General features: G+C 45.5%; 1 protein-coding gene across 1 annotated transcript in view; it reads right to left on the reverse strand.

Annotated features, from left to right (window-relative positions):
* lrpprc (leucine-rich pentatricopeptide repeat containing) overlaps positions 1 to 18,489 on the reverse strand; it is a 70,197-nt gene that overhangs the window by 4,018 nt on the left and 47,690 nt on the right. The window contains exons 28-36 of the mRNA XM_020460443.2: positions 18,102 to 18,244; positions 14,672 to 14,840; positions 14,312 to 14,438; positions 12,574 to 12,662; positions 12,285 to 12,489; positions 6,581 to 6,717; positions 6,247 to 6,362; positions 2,454 to 2,528; positions 2,026 to 2,110 (exon numbers count right to left, since the gene is read on the reverse strand). Coding sequence (XP_020316032.2) covers positions 2,026 to 2,110; positions 2,454 to 2,528; positions 6,247 to 6,362; positions 6,581 to 6,717; positions 12,285 to 12,489; positions 12,574 to 12,662; positions 14,312 to 14,438; positions 14,672 to 14,840; positions 18,102 to 18,244 — 1,146 coding nt within the window. The remainder of the gene's footprint in view (positions 1 to 2,025; positions 2,111 to 2,453; positions 2,529 to 6,246; positions 6,363 to 6,580; positions 6,718 to 12,284; positions 12,490 to 12,573; positions 12,663 to 14,311; positions 14,439 to 14,671; positions 14,841 to 18,101; positions 18,245 to 18,489) is intronic.

The raw sequence follows: 18,489 nt of genomic DNA on the forward strand, positions 1-18,489 counted from the left end.
TGGCCAGGAGGAGAACAGTGTTAATATTACCACTGGAAGCTCTGACCTACGTTTGGCCAGGAGAACAGTGTTAATATTACCACTGGAAGCTCTGACCTACGTTTGGCCAGGAGGAGAACAGTGTAAATATTACCACTGGAAGCTCTGACCTACGTTTGGCCAGGAGGAGAACAGTGTAAATATTACCACTGGAAGCTCTGACCTACGTTTGGCCAGGAGGAGAACAGTGTAAATATTACCACTGGAAGCTCTGACCTACGTTTGGCCAGGAGGAGAACAGTGTAAATATTACCACTGGAAGCTCTGACCTACGTTTGGCCAGGAGGAGAACAGTGTAAATATTACCACTGGAAGCTCTGACCTACGTTTGGCCAGGAGGAGAACAGTGTTAATATTACCACTGGAAGCTCTGACCTACGTTTGGCCAGGAGGAGAACAGTGTTAATATTACCACTGGAAGCTCTGACCTACGTTTGGCCAGGAGGAGAACAGTGTTAATATTACCACTGGAAGCTCTGACCTACGTTTGGCCAGGAGGAGAACAGTGTTAATATTACCACTGGAAGCTCTGACCTACGTTTGGCCAGGAGGAGAACAGTGTTAATATTACCACTGGAAGCTCTGACCTACGTTTGGCCAGGAGGAGAACAGTGTAAATATTACCACTGGAAGCTCTGACCTACGTTTGGCCAGGAGGAGAACAGTGTTAATATTACCACTGGAAGCTCTGACCTACGTTTGGCCAGGAGGAGAACAGTGTTGATATTACCACTGGAAGCTCTGACCTACGTTTGGCCAGGAGGAGAACAGTGTTAATATTACCACTGGAACCTCTGACCTACGTTTGGCCAGGAGGAGAACAGTGTTAATATTACCACTGGAAGCTCTGACCTACGTTTGGCCAGGAGGAGAACAGTGTTAATATTACCACTGGAAGCTCTGACCTACGTTTGGCCAGGAGGAGAACAGTGTTAATATTACCACTGGAAGCTCTGACCTACGTTTGGCCAGGAGGAGAACAGTGTTAATATTACCACTGGTACCTCTGACCTCTTCTTGACCAGGAGGAGAACAGTGTAAATATTACCACTGGAACCTCTGACCTACGTTTGGCCAGGAAGAGAACAGTGTTAATATTACCACTGGAACCTCTGATCTACGTTTGGCCAGGAAGAGAACAGTGTTAATATTACCACTGGTACCTCTGACCTCTTCTTGACCAGCAGGAGAACAATGTTAATGAAATAGTCAGGTTCCCTGTAAGGCAGGCAGAACAGCAGACCTGAAGTACTTCAGAATGTCGCGTTTAGCACGCCACACTGGCTGAAGCAGAACCAGTCATTAGTGAACATGTGTTCCTGTTCTCCAAAAACACCTCTCAGGTTCCAGCAGACGCCGTCTGCTCCCTCTCGCCTGATGCATATTTGATTTGCTAGCTAATGACGACTTAGCTACAGGCCAGCAAGCTGAATGACGCACCCTGCTTAAGTTGCCTCACTACAGCCTAGACAGGCCAGGGAGCCGAGCACCTAACTGAAAAACCGAAGCTCATTATCCTGACCTCTTCACACAATGTGTGGCGTACTCTACCCAACGTCACTAAATTGTGTGATTGGACTGTATCGTACAAAAAACAGTAAGCAAAATTACAGTAAAATACATAAATTGGATCATTTATATAGAGTATTTCCTAAGTATGAGTGCATTATGTAAAATGCTCTAGTCCAGAGGTCGCCAGTATTATATATATATTTTTTAAACACTACATTTTGGAAATCTATTTCAAAGTATTCCCACGCATAATAGAGAGATATGTGATCGTATACAAACAAAAAACAAGGTTTGAAATGATTATGTTCAATTATTATCTGTTTGGGCTTCTTGCGTTACATTTGCGCTCTACAAGCTATTTGTACTTATGTTCCAGCCCCCTGACCATTCATTCAAGAAAAAAAAAGGTCCCTCAGCTGAATCTAGCTGAGGATCTCTACTCTATTCTGAGCGTGGCTTTAAACAACGTTTTACCATAGCACTTCATCAGGTAGGGATACAACGTCTCCTTCTCTGTGAAGTCAGGGATGAGAGTCATCAGGGTCTTGATCTTGCCCACCTATAACAGATAAACAGTTAGATAGATGCCACCAAGTCATAACACTCCTTAAAATGATAATACGATAGGGATTCAGGTAACCTAGCGAATAAGAACGTTGGGCCAGTAACCGAAAGGTCGCTGGTTAGAATCCCTTAGCAGACTAGGTGGAAAATCTGTCGATGTGCCCTGGAGCAAGGCACTTAATCCTAATTGCTCCTGTAAGTCGCTCTGGATAAGTGTGTTTGCTAAATGACTCAAGTGTAATGATTATGCATTTCTCCAGGCACTTTAAATGAAGGCTAATAATAAACAAGCCTTTGGTTCAGATATGATATAGTGGGGTTGAAGGAGATGGTTGTACCTGGCCTGGTTTCTGGGCCAGCCTGGACATGTAAGAGACCAGAATCTCCTTCTGTTCAGCCACAGCATTACAGCGCTAGAGAAAGAGAAGAGGGGCAGGAGAGATCAGAGTCGTGACTAATCAGGTTTCCATCCAACCTTTTAATGAGAGTAAAGTACATAATGAATAAAAAAATGAATGTTACGACAGGAGTGATGGAAAATGATCATTTGCCGGTAAACTTTCCATAGGTCAACAAAACCGAATACGCTAGACAAGGTGGGATCTTTTTGTGAATGTAAAATTACTTATGCGAGAAATGGTGGGGGATATAATAGCCATCATATCGAAGTAAACTTCAGGTCATGCGATATGGCGTATAGTCCTCCCACTACTTGGGAGACCATGCAGTTTATTAGGCTACATATAACAAGTTATGATGAACTTGATGCTCCTTTCGAATAAATATCCAGGGTCTTATTCTGGTGACATGATGATCGATGCTCTTATCCATATTCTCATGTAGGGAGCCTACCCATACGGTCTGCAATATGTTGGATAGAGCACAAGTGCCAAGACCAGTGGGCACATTCGCTAGAACGCAACATTTGTGACAAAACCATCAGTAGAGTTGAAAATGCGATGGAAAACCATGTAACTTGCTTTTTTGGTGGGGTAAATTTAACCGCAAAAGTAATTTTTAAGTGCACTACGTTGCCACACACAGCCTTTCCTCAACAACAAGCAAATTTGATGGAAACATGTCTCTGGTTGGAAAATGCAGGATTTAGGAATATTCACCAATTGAATAGAAACTTAGCTAATGACTGTGCAGAAACAAATGCAGACATGCAAATGTGCAACCACACACATGAATTCAGGGAATTGTAAAAAGGGTACATGTACTGTAGGAGAGCATCTCTGCTTGTGAACAGGGTTCTATTTGCTGTGCCGTGCGCGTTTTGTGTCTTAAGTGTTTTTGAATTGCTTTAGGCCTTTTATTATATGCCCTGCACTCCAGACAGCGCTCTGCAGTCCTAGGTTCATTACACCGCCAACAGGGTGTCAGCCAGATAACTACTTATTTCTTTATCAAATTTAAAAATGTACAGTGCCTGTTCACTTTAAAGTATAATTATCTACACTTAGCAACATAAAGGGGCTGATTGGAATCTGTACTGCGCTGTAGCATTCTAGGGGGTAATTTACTTCACCACCTTTACTTTCTGTCATTAGTCAATTACCAGAGGCAGGAAGTGAGGTAGGGGAAGTAGCTCTCATAACGAGGAGAGAATGAGTGAAACCAACCAAGGTTCAAACCTACGAAAGAATGTATGTAAACAGGCTCTTTATACCAAAGCAGCCATTTTAAATTCAGGGCTTCGATTTAGAAATACTTTTTTTATATAAAACAATTAAGAGGGATTTGCTTTGGGCTAGAGATGTAACCTTAAAAAAAATTGGTAAGAAGTAAAGACTATGAAAAGTGTGAGTGCCGCATTAAACCCTGCCGTGCTCTGAGTCTTCTCTGGGTTCAGTGGCAATGAGGTCACATTACAAGCCATTCGTGAACGCCGTGTTTCTTTCCTTGGGTGGAATTAAAAGCGGCGGCCTCGGAGGCTTTTAACCGCAGCGCGGAGTAGCAGCGTATTAAACAGAGGGCCAGAGTCACTCAGCGGCAGAATGGCTTTAGTACAATCAGGCAATTAGAACAACACTCCTCCACTCTCCTCTTCTCTCCAGTCGCTCGCTCTCTCCGCTAGGACCCGTTTTATCCAGAAGCCAGACTGGCCGTGACGCAACCCCCTGTATCCCTGATCCCAGACGAGCATACTCCCTCACGGCTGCTTAAAAGCTCTGGATAAGCAGGGAATGTCAGAATATCTCTACCCCCAGCACCCCACCTCCCAGAGCAGGTCTAGGAGGACCCTGCCTCACTGACTTCTGGTCCGACTCACTTCTTAATGACTTCATTCAACACACTTGTCATCTGCCTGGTTAAAAGCTTTTCAGAGTTTAGCCAACAGTTTCTTATAGGATAGAACTGTTCCTCCGTTACAATAAACCTGGGAGAGGCCTGCAGAAATACCAGCCAAGCTGCTAAATATGCTCAAGTAGATGCATATTACACGAAACACGGATTCTTCTAATTTGGCTTTAATTTTTTATGAACTTAGAGTAGTATCTGTGTTCATTTTCATGTCTCCGTTGGAATCAAGCATCTTTGTTAATCATTGAGCAGCAGTATAATTACGTGTGAATTCAAGGGGAACATGATCTGGAGGAGAGGGGCACCAGAAGGTCTCTTTTGATCCTTCTCCCTCTCAATGTTCATGTGGCTCGAGCTACATTTAAATGACATAACTGAGCAAACCGATCAATCTTGCATATGTTCAAAGTACATTATACTCATCGGCCTTTGTGATGCGAAGGTGATCTATATTTCAATGTGACGGAGGGTGATTTGAAGTCAAAGTATCCTAAATAACCTTTGCCTTTATCCAGATTGTGGATTTATCGATATGTGCATGGAAATCAAAATATAGTTATTAACACATTATTATACAACCCTTTTGCCTTCAGAACAACCTAAATTTGTCGGTTGTCAAAAGCCTTCCACAGGGATGCTGGTCCATGTTGACTCCAATGCTTCCCACAGTTGTGTCAAGTTGGCTGGATGTCCTTTGGGTGGTGGACCATTCTTGATCCACACGGGAAACTGTTGATGTGAAAAACCCAGCAGTGTTGCAGTTCTTGACACACTCAAACCAGTGCACCTGGCACCTACTACCATACCCCGTTCAAAGGCACTGTTCAAATATTTTGTCTTGCCCATTCAATTGTCTCAAGGTTTCAAATCCTTCTTTAACCTGCCTCCTCCCATTCATCTACACTGATTGAAGTGGATTTAACAAGTGACATCAATAAAGCTGGGTGTAGACTACACAACTTTCAAAATGCTAAAAATGGCTGAGCCGCTTACATTTCCTGTAGTGTTGCTCACACTAAACCCCTTAACGTAGCTACAACAAGATCTGGCTCAAATCAGCCGCAAACGTTTTCAGTCAGATATTCACGCTTTCCATACGGAGTTCAAATATATAGCCAACATTTTGAATGGAATAACATTGCTTGTGAAACGTCAGAGCTGTAACGATTTGACACTTTGGCAAGAACAAAACGCACACTAGTAGTGGTCATCGCTCCTGCTCAAGAGTCTACACATTCTGGGTGATGAAAAACAACATCTCACTGGCTTCTTCTCTGGCGAGCTCTCATTGGCTATTGCTGATCATCGTGCTCAAAACGTGTCATTGCACATCTCACACTACAAGAGCACTGTTTGAAAATATGGGGATGCCTGGGACTGCTCAAAGACAAGATCGGTAGCGCTCAGATTGAGTGTGACCCGCTCACATTAAAGGAGCGTTGGTGACGACCGCGCACCCCGAGTAGGCAACTACATGGGCATTTTGTCCAGGAGCTCAAAAACTTGTCGTCTGGGACTGCTAAATCCAGGCAAAAATCGTGTTTGCGCACACATGAACAGACAGACACACAGAGAGAGAGAAATAGATAGAAAGCCAGCCACGAGAGCAACACCCACAGATTTTAGGAATCATAGCATTCACCTAGTCAGTCGATGTCATGGAAAGAGCAGGTGTTCCTAATGTTTACCCACACATGAACACACACAGAGACAGGCAAACAGACAGGCAAACAGACAGGCAGCCAGCCATGAGAGCTACACACAGAGACAAATAACTCAAACTGATTGAATGTAGTGGCTGATGTCACTGGGTGGGATACGTACGGCCAGCATGAACTTGGCATCCTCTACCATGTTAGCCTCCAGCAGCTGTAGGAAGAGGTCTGAAGCAGCTCTGTACGATGAAAAGTGATTTGCCAGCCTCTCTGCCATGGCACTTACTACACAGAGACACACAGACAGGATCACAATCAGCAAGGTTAATGAGAAGATTGATCTTATAGGGTATACAGGTTGGTACACTGCTTGCTGATGGTCTGTTTCAAGAGTATCAACTACTGCAGTAAATTCTATATGAAAGTGGGGACCATGTTGGACATTAAAGACACATCGTCTGAAGGTGGGCGGGTGAGGTTATACAGGTGTCTGTGTTCCTTACATTTATCCAGAGCAGCGCCATTGTTCTCCTCCAACACCTTCCTGAAGACAAAGGCCATGCTGGCAGCCGGACCCTGAGGCCCATCACCCTGTGTGTAGACAGCCTCCAAGCCCTCCACTGCAGAGTCCAGGTCTCCACTGACAGAGACAGAGAGAGAATATAGGCATTTCGCTAGGTCAAAAACAGAAGAAAAAAAAGGATCCAATCTCTTCACTGAGACCTCAATGTATCCGCTGGGGGAAGTAGCAGCAGAACTTTCTGGGAAAGAAATAACCAGTAAAACACTATAGTAACAGAGATAGAGAGGTCGATGAGGGCATACAGGGAGGTATGATTAAATATTCTCTAAATATACGAGGAGCATCCCCCTCATCATTCATCCAAACACAGAAAGAGAAAAACAAAGTGCATCAAACTATTATCGGCTGCATTAGCATTCTCTCCGCTAACAGTGACGTGGGGGTGTCATCCCCACCTAGCTCCCAGGGCCAAGACACAGGACGATAGGATAGCGGAAGTGAAAAGGCGCTCATGCCCGATTGGGCAGCCCTCCCTGCTCTCTCGCCTGCCTGGGCCTGTCAGGAAGAACTCTGACCCCACCCCCACCACGATTGGCCTAAGCAGCTGTGACACGTGCGGGGCGGCACGATTTGAGCCGAGCTGACTGGTTAAGAGGGAAGGGTCCAGAAAGGAGCGCCACATTTAGAGAAGGACCTCTGTAAATTATTCAGACTCAGTCAGAGCAGTCACAGTGGATTCAGACACAGATTAAATATTCATGTGGGCTGGTGGAGAAGGAGAGGGAAGGACGTAGAGGGGGGGGGGGGGGGACTAGAGGAAGGGAGGGGGGACTAGAGGAAGGGAGGAGGGAGAAGGGTTAAGTGTTAGCTTGTTGGGGTCCCAGGTTAGGTTGTTCATATTTGGTGAGAGTTTAGACTATTTGGTAGTGGCAACCTCTTCATAAACATTCCTCTGTGTGACATTGTGTGTGCTGTATTCCCCTAGGGTATTGTTAACCCTCTGGGTAGTGGAGGCCAGGGTATTGTTAACCCACTGGGTATTGGAGGCCAGGGTCATTCAAAATCCCATTCGTAAGATTAGGGGTTTTCACCCTGGTGTCATGGCTAAATTCCCAACCTGGCCACATATTCCATCATGGTTACCTGATCATCCCCCTCATTCCTAATTGGCATACAGTGCATTCGGAAAGCATTCAGACCGTTTGACTTTTTCCACACTTACGTTACAGCCTTATTCTAAAATTGATTTAATCAGTTTTTTTCCGTTTTTTTACCTCATCAATCTACACACAATACCCCAACTGACAAAGCAAAAACAGGTTTAGACATTTTTGCAAATGTATTTCAAACAAAGAAAACTTAAATATCACATTTACATAAGTATTCAGACCCTTTACTCAGTACTTTGTTGAAGCACCTTTGGCAATGATTACATCCTTGAGTCTTCTTGGGTATGATGCTACAAGCTTGGCATACCTGTATGTGGGGAGTTTCTCCCATTCTTCTCTGCGGAGTGGCTGGGCCACTCAAGGACATTCAGAGACTTGTCCCAAAGCCACTCCTGCGTTGTCTTGTGCGTAGGGTCGTTGTACTGTTGGAAGGTGAACCGTCACCCCAATCTGAGGGTCCTGAACGCTCTGCAGCAGGTTTTCATTAAGAATCTCTGTGCTTTTCTCCGTTCATCTTTCCCTCGATCCTGATTAGTCTCCCAGTCCCTGCCGCTGAAAAATATCCCCACAGCATGATGCTGCCACCACTATGCTTCACCTTAGAGATGGTGCCGGGTTTTCTCCAGATGTGATGCTTGGCATTCAGCCAAAGAGTTCAATCTTGGTTTCATCAGACCAGATAATCTTGTTTCTCATGGTCTGAGTCCTTTAGGTGCCCTTTGGCAAACTCCAAGGGTCTGTCAGGTGCCTTTTACTGAGGAGTGAAATCTATCTGGCCTCTCTATCATAAAGGTCTGATTGGTGGAGTGCTGCAGAGAAATGGCGCCGACAGAGGGCTGCCTCCCTTCTAGCTCTTTTATGTATTACTACTTACATTATTAGCCCAGATTTGTTTAGTGTTATTACATACAGCCGGGAAGCTATCAGAGCGGCGGTAACTCACCAGCACTAAGACTTTCCCGAAGCGAATCCTTCGTTCACACCCCCCAGGGCAATATCCTGCTAAAACACTTGACCACTGATACTCCAACTTCCGGGGATGCCTACAAAGCCCTCCGCATCCTCCTTTCGGCAAATCTGACTTCGACTCCATTTCGCTCTTCCTTCCCTATAGGTAGAAACACACAGGAAGTACCCGTGCTAAGGAATATTCAACGCTGGTCTGACCAATCAGAATCCACACTTCAAGAATGTTTTGTTCACGCGGACTGGGATATGTTCCAGTTAGCTTTCGACGAATATACTGATAATGTGACAGAGTTTATCAGGAAGTGTATAGGAGATGTTCTACCAACTGTGACTATTAAAACCTACCCTAACCAGAAACCATGGACAGATGGCAGCATTTGCGCAATCCTGAAAGCACGAACCACCGCATTTAACCATGGCAAGGTGACTGGGAATATGGAATAATACAAACAGTGTCGTTGTTCCCTCCGCAAGGCAATCAAACAGGCAAAACATCAATATAGAGATGAAACAAAGTGAAGTTGCAATTCAACGGCTCAGTCTTCAAACAATTACGGACTACAAAAGGAAAACCATGTCTTGCTTACCGACAAGCTAAACACCTTCGCCCGCTTTGAGGATAACACAGTGCACCGACGCAGCCCGCTACCAAGGACTGTGGGCTCTCCTTCTCCATGGCCAACGTGAGTAAGACATTATGCGTGTTAACCGTCGCAAGGCTGCAGGCCCAGACGGCATCACTAGCCGCGTCCTCAGAGCATGCCAGACCAGCTGGCTGCTGTGTTAACAGACATATTCAATCTCTCCCGAACCCAGTCAGCTGTCCCCACATGCTTCAATATGGCCACCTTTGTTCCTGTACCCAAGAAGGTAAAGGTAACTGAACTAAATGACTATCGCCCAGTTGCACTCACTTCTTTCATCATGAAGTGCTTTGAGAGACTAGTCAAGGAAAATTTCACCTCTACCTTACCTGACACCCTAGACCAACTTTGCTTACTGCCCAAATAGATCCACAGACGATGCAATCGCCATCGCACTGCACACTGCCCTATCCCATCTGGACAAGAAGACCTATGTAAGAATGCTGTTCATTGACTATAAGCTCAGCATTCAACACCATATTACGCTCCAAGGTCATCATTAACCTTGAGGCCCTAGGTCTGAACCCCGCCCTGTGCAACTGGGACCTGGACGTCCTGATGGGCCACTACCAATTGGTGAAGGTAGGAAACAAGACCTCCACTTCACTGATCCTGAAGACTGGAGCCCCACAAGGGAGCGTGCTCAGCCCCCTCCTGTACTCCCTGTTCACCAAGGACTGCATGGCGAGGCACATCTCCAACTGAAATCATTAAGTTTGCAGACTACACAACAGTAGTAGGCTTGATTACCAACAATGGGGACAGCCTACAGGGGACAGCCTACAGGGAGGAGGTGAGGGCTCTGGGAGTGTGGTGCCAGAAAAATAACCTCTAAATCAACGTCAACAAAACTAAGTAGCTGATCGTGGACTTCAGGAAACAGCAGAGGGAGCACCCCCCCTCTCCACATCGGCGGGACCGTGGTAGAGAAGGTGAAAAGCTTCAAGTTCCTTGGCGTACACGTCACTGACAAATTTAAATGGTCCACCCACACAGACAGTGTGAAGACAACAGCGCCTCTTGAACTTTAGGACGCTTGGCACCTAAAAGTCTCAAACTTTTACAGATGCAGAATTGAGAGCATCCTGTCGGGCTGTATACCACATGGTACGGCAACTGCACCGCCCGCAACCGCAGTGCTCTCCAGAGGATGGCATGGTCTGCCCTCCATGACACCTACAGCACCAGATGTCACAGGAAGGCCAAAAAGATCAAGGACAACAACCACCCGAGCCACTGCTATCATCCAGAAGGCGAGGTCAGTATAGGTGCATCAAAGCTGGGATGTTTGTCCTTCTGGAAGGTTCTCCCATCTGGTCACCTCCCTTACCAAGGCCCTTCTCTCCCGGGCCGACAAGCTCTAGGAAGAGTCTTGGTGGTTTCAAACGTCTTCCATTTAAGAATGGGGACCTTCAATGCTGCAGGTACCCGTCCCCAGATCTGTGCCCCCACACAATCCTGTCTCGGCGCTCTACGGACAATTCCTTTGACTTCATGACTTGGTTTTTGCTTTGACATGCACAGTAAACTGTGGGACTGGTGTGCATGCCTTTCCAAATCATGTCCAATTAATTGAATTTACCACAGGTGGACTCCAATCAAGTTGTAGAAACATCTCAGAAACTCCCCAAATACAGGTGTGCCAAGCTTGTAGCATCATACCCAAGAAGACTCAAGGCTGTAATCGCTGCCAATGGAGCTTCAACAAAGTACTGAGTAAAGGGTCTGATTACTTCTGTAAATGTGATGTTTATTACAAATAAAAACTTTGCTAACATGTCTAAAAACCTATTTCTGCCTTGTCATTATGGGGTATACTCGGCCTTGTCTCAGGATGGTAAGTTGGTAGTTGAAGATATCCATCTAATGGCGTGGGGGCTGTGCTTTGGCAAAGTGGGTGGGGTTATATCCTGCCTGTTTGGCCCTGTCCGGGGGTATCGTTCAGATGGGGCCACAGTGTCTCCCGAACCCTCCTGTCTCAGCCTCCAGAACCCTGACCTGTTCACCGGACGTACTACCTGTCCCAGACCTGCTGTTTTCAACTCTCTAGAGACAGCAGGAGCTGTAGAGATACTCTGAAAGATCGGCTATGAAAAGCCAACTGACATTTACTCCTGAGGTGCTGACCTGTTGCACCCTTTACAACCACTGTGATTATTAATATTTGACCCTGTTGGTCATCTATGAACATTTGAACATCTTGGCCATGTTCTGTTATCTCCACCCGGCACAGCCAGAAGAGGACTGGCCACCCCTCATAGCCTGGTTCCTCGAGGTTTCTTCCTAGGTTCTGGCCTTTCTAGGGAGTATTTCCTAGGCACCGTGCTTCTACACCTGCATTGCTTGCTGTTTGGGGTTTTAGGCTGGGTTTCTATACAGCACTTTGATACATCAGCTGATGTAAGAAGGGCCTTATAAATAAATTTGATTTTATTGTGTGTAGATTGAGAAGGGAACAAACAATGCAACAAATTGTAGAATAATACTGTTGAAAAAGGGGTCGGAATACACTCCGAATGAACTGTACATAAAGCTATATAACAACTGATTGAATTTATGAATTATTATTTGTATACAATCACCTCCATTATGCGTGGGAATACTTTGGAACAGATTTCCAAAATTAAAATGAATTGGAGCTGACTTCCTGGTGTTTTTACAGTGTTTATGTACAACAATGAACATTTTTGCTCAGGAAACTTGGGGGACCAAATAAAACCACCCGCAGGGTGCCAGTTGGGTAACCCCGCTGTGTATTGGAGGCCAGGAGATTTTTAACCCTGAGAGCATTGAGAAACAGGTTCACTGCAATGCTACTGAAACCCTTGATAACAGCATGACAATACCCCTTCATAAAGCTGGGCGCGATTGAGTGCTAAGTAGGTGAGTAGATGAACCTTACTTTTTGATGTGTGCCATGGCAGTGTTGTTGAGAAAGACCATGCTTGACAGGTTGAGGGGTGTGCCCAACCCCTTCATCAGAACCTCCACTTCCTGGATGCCTTGGACATCCCCATGGCTACCGAGGGATTGGACCAATCGTGTGACGGACAGTTTTGAGGGCACCTGGTCTCCCTGCAGCATGGACTTGAGTGTGGACATGCCATCTAAGGATGGGAGGAAGGCAACAGAATGTTTGCAACAAAGAAAATCAGTGTATGTGTTTGAGCACGTATCACGCAAAAACCCACCTTTGGCTAGCCCTCTCTTGACCTGTGTAATGATGAGGAGGCTGTTGGCTATGTCATTCAGCTTGAACCCTGGGATACGGCCTACGGCACTGAGGAACAGACAGACAGAATAGACATAAGTCAACAATCTTCAACCTTACAGCAGAGGTGAACAACCCTCCACTCCAATGAAATGGGAAGAGAGAGAAGAGGGAGAAAATAAGACAGAGGGGCCGAGTGAAAGTGAGTCCGACTGACAATCAAGTCTGGCCATAGAAGTATTACAAAACAACCGGGTGTTCAGACTACTCCCTCTGAGGTCCTCTCCAGCTCCGAGTGTGGGGGGCGGTGAGTCTCCTCTGGGGCTGGGCAGGGAGAGAACAGCTGCTGCAGTGATGAGACCCTAGGTAATGTCCCTTTCCCTCCATCCCTCAGTCTATCCCCTTGTCCTTTCAGACATCTTTTTTTTCCATTTCAGAGCCACTAATACCTCAATCAATCTCCCTTTTATTATTACAGTCTCCGACCGGATTAATCTGGCTGCTCAATTGAGCGTTGGCCTCATGCTCCTTATCGCCGCGGCGACCAACCACCAGCCCTCTGCACACTCGGACAGATTGATGCGGAAACCTTGGTCAGAGTGATTCTTATCAATCCCAAGGAAAGAAAATCCCTCCTGTCGCTGCCCTCTAGCCTCCCCATCTCTTGCACTCTTTTCACCCTCTCTCTGGGGTCTCCCCCCTCCACCCAACTTCCGCTCTGACCCTCCCACATTTCTCTCCATCCCAATCCCCTTAATCTCTGCTAAGCGCCCCACTGCTCAGTTATGATGCAGCCCCTCCTCTCCCCAACCCAGCCTTGGGCCCATCTGGCTCCAGCCCTGTCTAAGTCATCCACACGCAAGAGACTGGGCTTTATACACACTAGGGGAATTATTACTGGCATCTTGATCATCTTAACCACATGATTAAACCAACCCCCACTGCATCCCTTCTCTGATAAATTCAAGGTCCCTCACAGGACTAAAAAACCCTGGGTTAAGTCATGCCCTATACTGGCCTGACGTAGGGGTACCTAAAGTTCTGGAGCGAAGGGGGACAGGTGGGGATGTGGTGTGTGTAATGTGGAAGGTATGTGTTGTGTCCTTGTGGTAATTCTACTAACTGTTCATAAACACACAGACAGACACACACACAGGGAACTTCAACAGCCACCCGAGGGCAGTGAGCGAGGGAAGAGGAGAGGATTATACAAAGACTCTCCTGCTCGAAGGGGACAGATCATCAGTCATGTGTTATGAGCGATGAGAACCTAATTTCGCTCTCGTTTTTTAAAAAGGGATAACTCCTGCTACTAAGATCCCAGGACAACCAAAAAACACACACACGATACATTACTAATCAGCAGAAGATTGTCATTTTTGTGCCAAGTCATCCGCTTCCCAGAAAACCAAATTAATCTGTGTCGATAGGAAGGGGCTCAAGCGCTTCCGAGGCTTACCAGACCACTGCTGTTCACATCCAGCAGGGTTAAGGGTCAATTCACAATCACTTGGTAATCTCAAACCTAATTCAAGAACCCTGGCTGCCCTGTATACTGTAAGCTTAACCTGTGACAAACCAGAATTTGACTCCGAGTGTGGAAGTAGCCCACTGCAAAAGTGTGTGGTTTCTTTGTCAGGACCACTGGCAGATAGAGAGGGGAAGTGAGGGAGAGGACACAGGACGTACTGACTGGTGAACACACACAGACAACTCACATCTCTTTGACCACCATGGCGTTCTCCATACTACCCTCGGCCAGCAGAGCCCGGATCAGACTGTCGTAGGGGGCCGGGCCCAGGGTCACTCCCTTCCTATCAATATCCTTCAGCATATCATAGGCCTCTGGACAGACCAACAGAGGGAGATGGAGGGAGAGAGGATGAGAAATGTAGCAGGAGAGAGGGATTGAGAGAGATCACCATCAGGAAACATATGAAAAGCATTCAACAATCCACCATGTCAACAGGACAACCAAACATGTTTCGTAAAACATGTCTCAGTGGTCATGGGACAGTCTGTATTAAGAGAAGCCCAGGAAATCACCAATATTACCAATGGAGGTCTGGCAGCAATACCTTTAGCCTTGCCCTTCTTGCAGAGGGTGAGCAGTCTGAACTGGTAGTCAGCAGGGTTGTTCTCTGCAGTAGCAGCCTGGGTGCTGGCTGACTTGGTGGCTTTGCCCTTTGACCCTTCAGGCTTGGTCTCCGACTGTGCTTCTCTGTCTGCAGCCTGCTCATACCACACCTATGGAAAGGTAGAGTACAACATACTGTGAATAACTACTATCAAAACAGTCACTGGTAAAATATGGGTCAATATTCACACGATACAAAAACAATGGCCCCTATGGTACACAAATGATAGGAACACAAGAGCATGCTTATCCCATAGAATAATGTGTGCGTGCGCAAGTGAATCTGTGTTTCATAATTCTACAATGAAGCATAGAAACAGAGTCGCAAATTGCATATCACAACGCATTCACAACATATCTGGGTGATTGGTGCATGTCTGTGTCGAGTTCAATGTAAAACTGATTTTAGTACTTCACTTAATTTCACAATTTTTCTTTGTCGTGGCAATTCTGAATCATGAAAACACAAAATCACTCAAAGCAAAGTAGGTAGAATGTTTGTATTGAGAATGCTTGGTTAAGAGCCACAGCGTTGATTTGCAACTCAGTTTTGGTTGCAACAACCCCAAGACTAGACGACTTGCTTCTGCCATCGAAGATTCTACATTTTTCTAAAATGAGCTTTTACACCCAGCAATTTCATCAGTCCGGACCATGGATGGCACATCAATATCTCCTTGCAAGACCATCAAATATATTGACATGGGTAAGAATGAAATGGTGTATTCTCACCAGGATTTGGTTTATTGCCATTTGTGTATTTCTCAACATTCCATGTTTAGAATGCATTATGGTACATCTAGAACTGGTTGAACATGTGGCTTTGGGTCAGGTCCTCCCGAGTTTCTCAGAGATCTGGGATTGTGAGTGGTACTGGAAGTCTGTTCCACAAGCACATGGAAATGAAGCGCAAGGTGGAGTTTCACAGGAGAGTGAGGAGGGAGCTTTATGAGCTCAGTTAACCAATGGCTTTTCACTGACGGAGAGACAGAAACTGGATGCCATGTTTGTAGCCCAAAACGGTTTGGATGCTACAGACAGAAGCTGGCACATCAGCGTTACTGACTTATGGGGGTCTTCGAGCATTTGTGAGAGTCCTCATCTTTCCATATTAGTTTGTAGGCCAAACCGTTCGGATGTGTTGTGGAAATTCTTACACAGGGACACTCAAAGTCCATCTTAAATGGATCATTGTTAATTATCCATACACTGGAGAGGTTCCAAAAAAAGAACCTCTTATTATCCAAATATCAATCAGCTTATTATCCAAATATCAATCAGCTTATTATCCAAATTTCAAAATCAGCTTTACATGTCATCTCACAATCACACAACTTCACATCCACTTAGTACCATTCCCAAACACACTCGGTAATCTCCCTTATTACCCATGTGCATCTTCAACTATTCTCTTGTTGTTACTTGCTATTAACCTTATGTAGCGTCAACAGTTCTCTTGCCACTACTTACTATACATATAAATAACACCTCGTATTAAAAAATACCTTGTGTTATTTTGTAGTGGTTGTAGACCACAGACATTTCTTCTAAATGCCTACAGACAGCTGTCAGCAAGGCTTTCCATGGTACCATTACACCCTCGACTAGTGAATAGTCTTCTCTCTATAAGACTGTAAAATATTTGTTACTTTTTAAATGATGAATTCTCTATCAGTGCGCTGGACAATTGTTTCTTCTTGAGTGGATGGTCGTGCAGCCGGTACATAATGAAAAAACAATGCCAGAATGTTTTAGTTATGTTCGATATCACCTCCTCTTGGTGAAACTTGGACGTGTTCTATGGCTACAAAGAGCAGGGAGGAAGGTGAGCCATGGTTGGCTTCGATGCAGTGGCACGCAATAGCATCATCTATTCTTATTTCTAAAGCAGCCTTAAGTTCTGCGATGCGATGCTTCAATGCTTGCTTAGTTTGACCAATATAAACAGCAGCACAGAGGCATTTGAACATGTATAGGACTTTTGTGGTGCTACAATTAATGAAGCTTTAGATTTTATATTCTTTACCTGTTCTTGGGTGGGATTTTTGTTGTTGTTGTATCGGTCATATTATCAATGTACAGTGGCCACACTTGTAGTTTCCATTGGGAGGGCCTGGGAGCCTAGTGTCACGCTTCTTGGTTTGCTGCATGCTGTGCGTAACGGAATCGGCAAGATTGCGCGCACGGCGAAAACAAATTAGAGGGGGACATGTTGTGAACTCTGGTAGATTTGGATCACATTTGAGGATGTTCCAGAGTTTCAATACAATGGATTTGACCCGACCGGCACATGGGCTGTACTCCGTGGAAAAACACAAACTTGGGGGTGTTTTGTACTGGTTTCTATTCGTGCTAGTGACTAGGCTTTGTCATTCAGTCTCTCTAGCACAGGTATAGGCCTGTTCAATGACACAAATTACAACCACGTTGCAGGAACCTTTTGCGCATGTCATGCAAAATTTCCCTTTAAGTATAAGAATTGCGATGCGTCTTTTTTGAGTGAGGTGTGTGTGTGTTAAGTAGACTGTTGTAGGGCCCCTCAATCTTCAGTCACCCGTTCAGCGACCGGGGGAGGGGGTTAAGCTACGCTGGCCTGGGGTAAATTAGGCTAGGCATACGGGCCGGGGAGGCTAAAAGGGGGTGTGGGGGTTGACAACTCCAGGGAGCCTCAGGTCACAAAGGTCATCTCCAAGGGCTAAAGCCATCACTTTGAGTCTCATCTCCCTCCAGGCCTCCCCAACAAGCATGGACACAACTGGAAGGAAGCTGGAAAATAATGTATTCCAATGGAGAAATAATGTATTTTGAATCAACAGAGGAAACGGGTGCAGTCAAGCAGAGGGAATGCTGGGTAATTTGGTCACATCTTTCCAGTAGCCTCTGCCAGAGTCCTCTAGAGACTTGTGCTAAAGTCCACTAAGCAGCAAAAGACATGGTGTTATTTAGCAGTGGCTGAATTATTTGGGCATTAGGGGCTAGTATTAATTCCTGTCCCAATGATCATCCCAAATTCAAATTTACCCTAGCTGTAGCTAAAATACAACGATTTGTTGTTTCAGACGGACTGTCACCAGAGGTGCGGAGAAATCAGACTAGTTCAGGGATTTCAACCAACTAGGAGTCAACCAGGACAGAGGGGGCACCACGGCAAGCCAATGATAATGAAGCCTATAATAAACTCGGAGGTACTAAAAGGTAGTGTCCTGCCCGCGATTCAATGTGCAACAAACTGAACATCAGCAGAGAGGATGAGCTTTAATGAAGCAAACACCGATTTGGGAAAATGACTGATTTGATGGAATGGAAATAAAAGGAGAGCTGTGCTTACTAGTGGTGGCAGAGCAGTAAGTGATTTCAGAAGGCTTTTTTACCTCAGGCACCTCGAAAGGCACCTCCTGTCCATTACTCTTGAGGATGTCAGCCAGTATGCGCAGGGTCCTCTCTCTTGGTATCACATTCTCCTCCTGCATCTTGGTCCAGGTGGCCTCCGCCTTGCGCCAGTCGTTTGTGTCCTCTGAGGGTGAGAAAGAGCATGATCACATGTACGCACACACACACAAACTCTTCAAAAACATATTTTATAAACGAGACTACTTGGTTAAATAAAAGGTTAAATAAAAAACATAAAACATGCACACCAACATACACACAGACATCAAGATTCCTTGTTGACACTCATGCTGCTTAATGCTCAGAGAGCAATCAAGGTAGAAAAGGCCTAATCTGCTCATCCTCCTCAGCCAGACACTTAACTCTGGG

This window comes from Oncorhynchus kisutch, linkage group LG25 (assembly GCF_002021735.2).
Source record: "Oncorhynchus kisutch isolate 150728-3 linkage group LG25, Okis_V2, whole genome shotgun sequence".
Taxonomy (NCBI): Eukaryota; Metazoa; Chordata; class Actinopteri; order Salmoniformes; family Salmonidae; genus Oncorhynchus; species Oncorhynchus kisutch.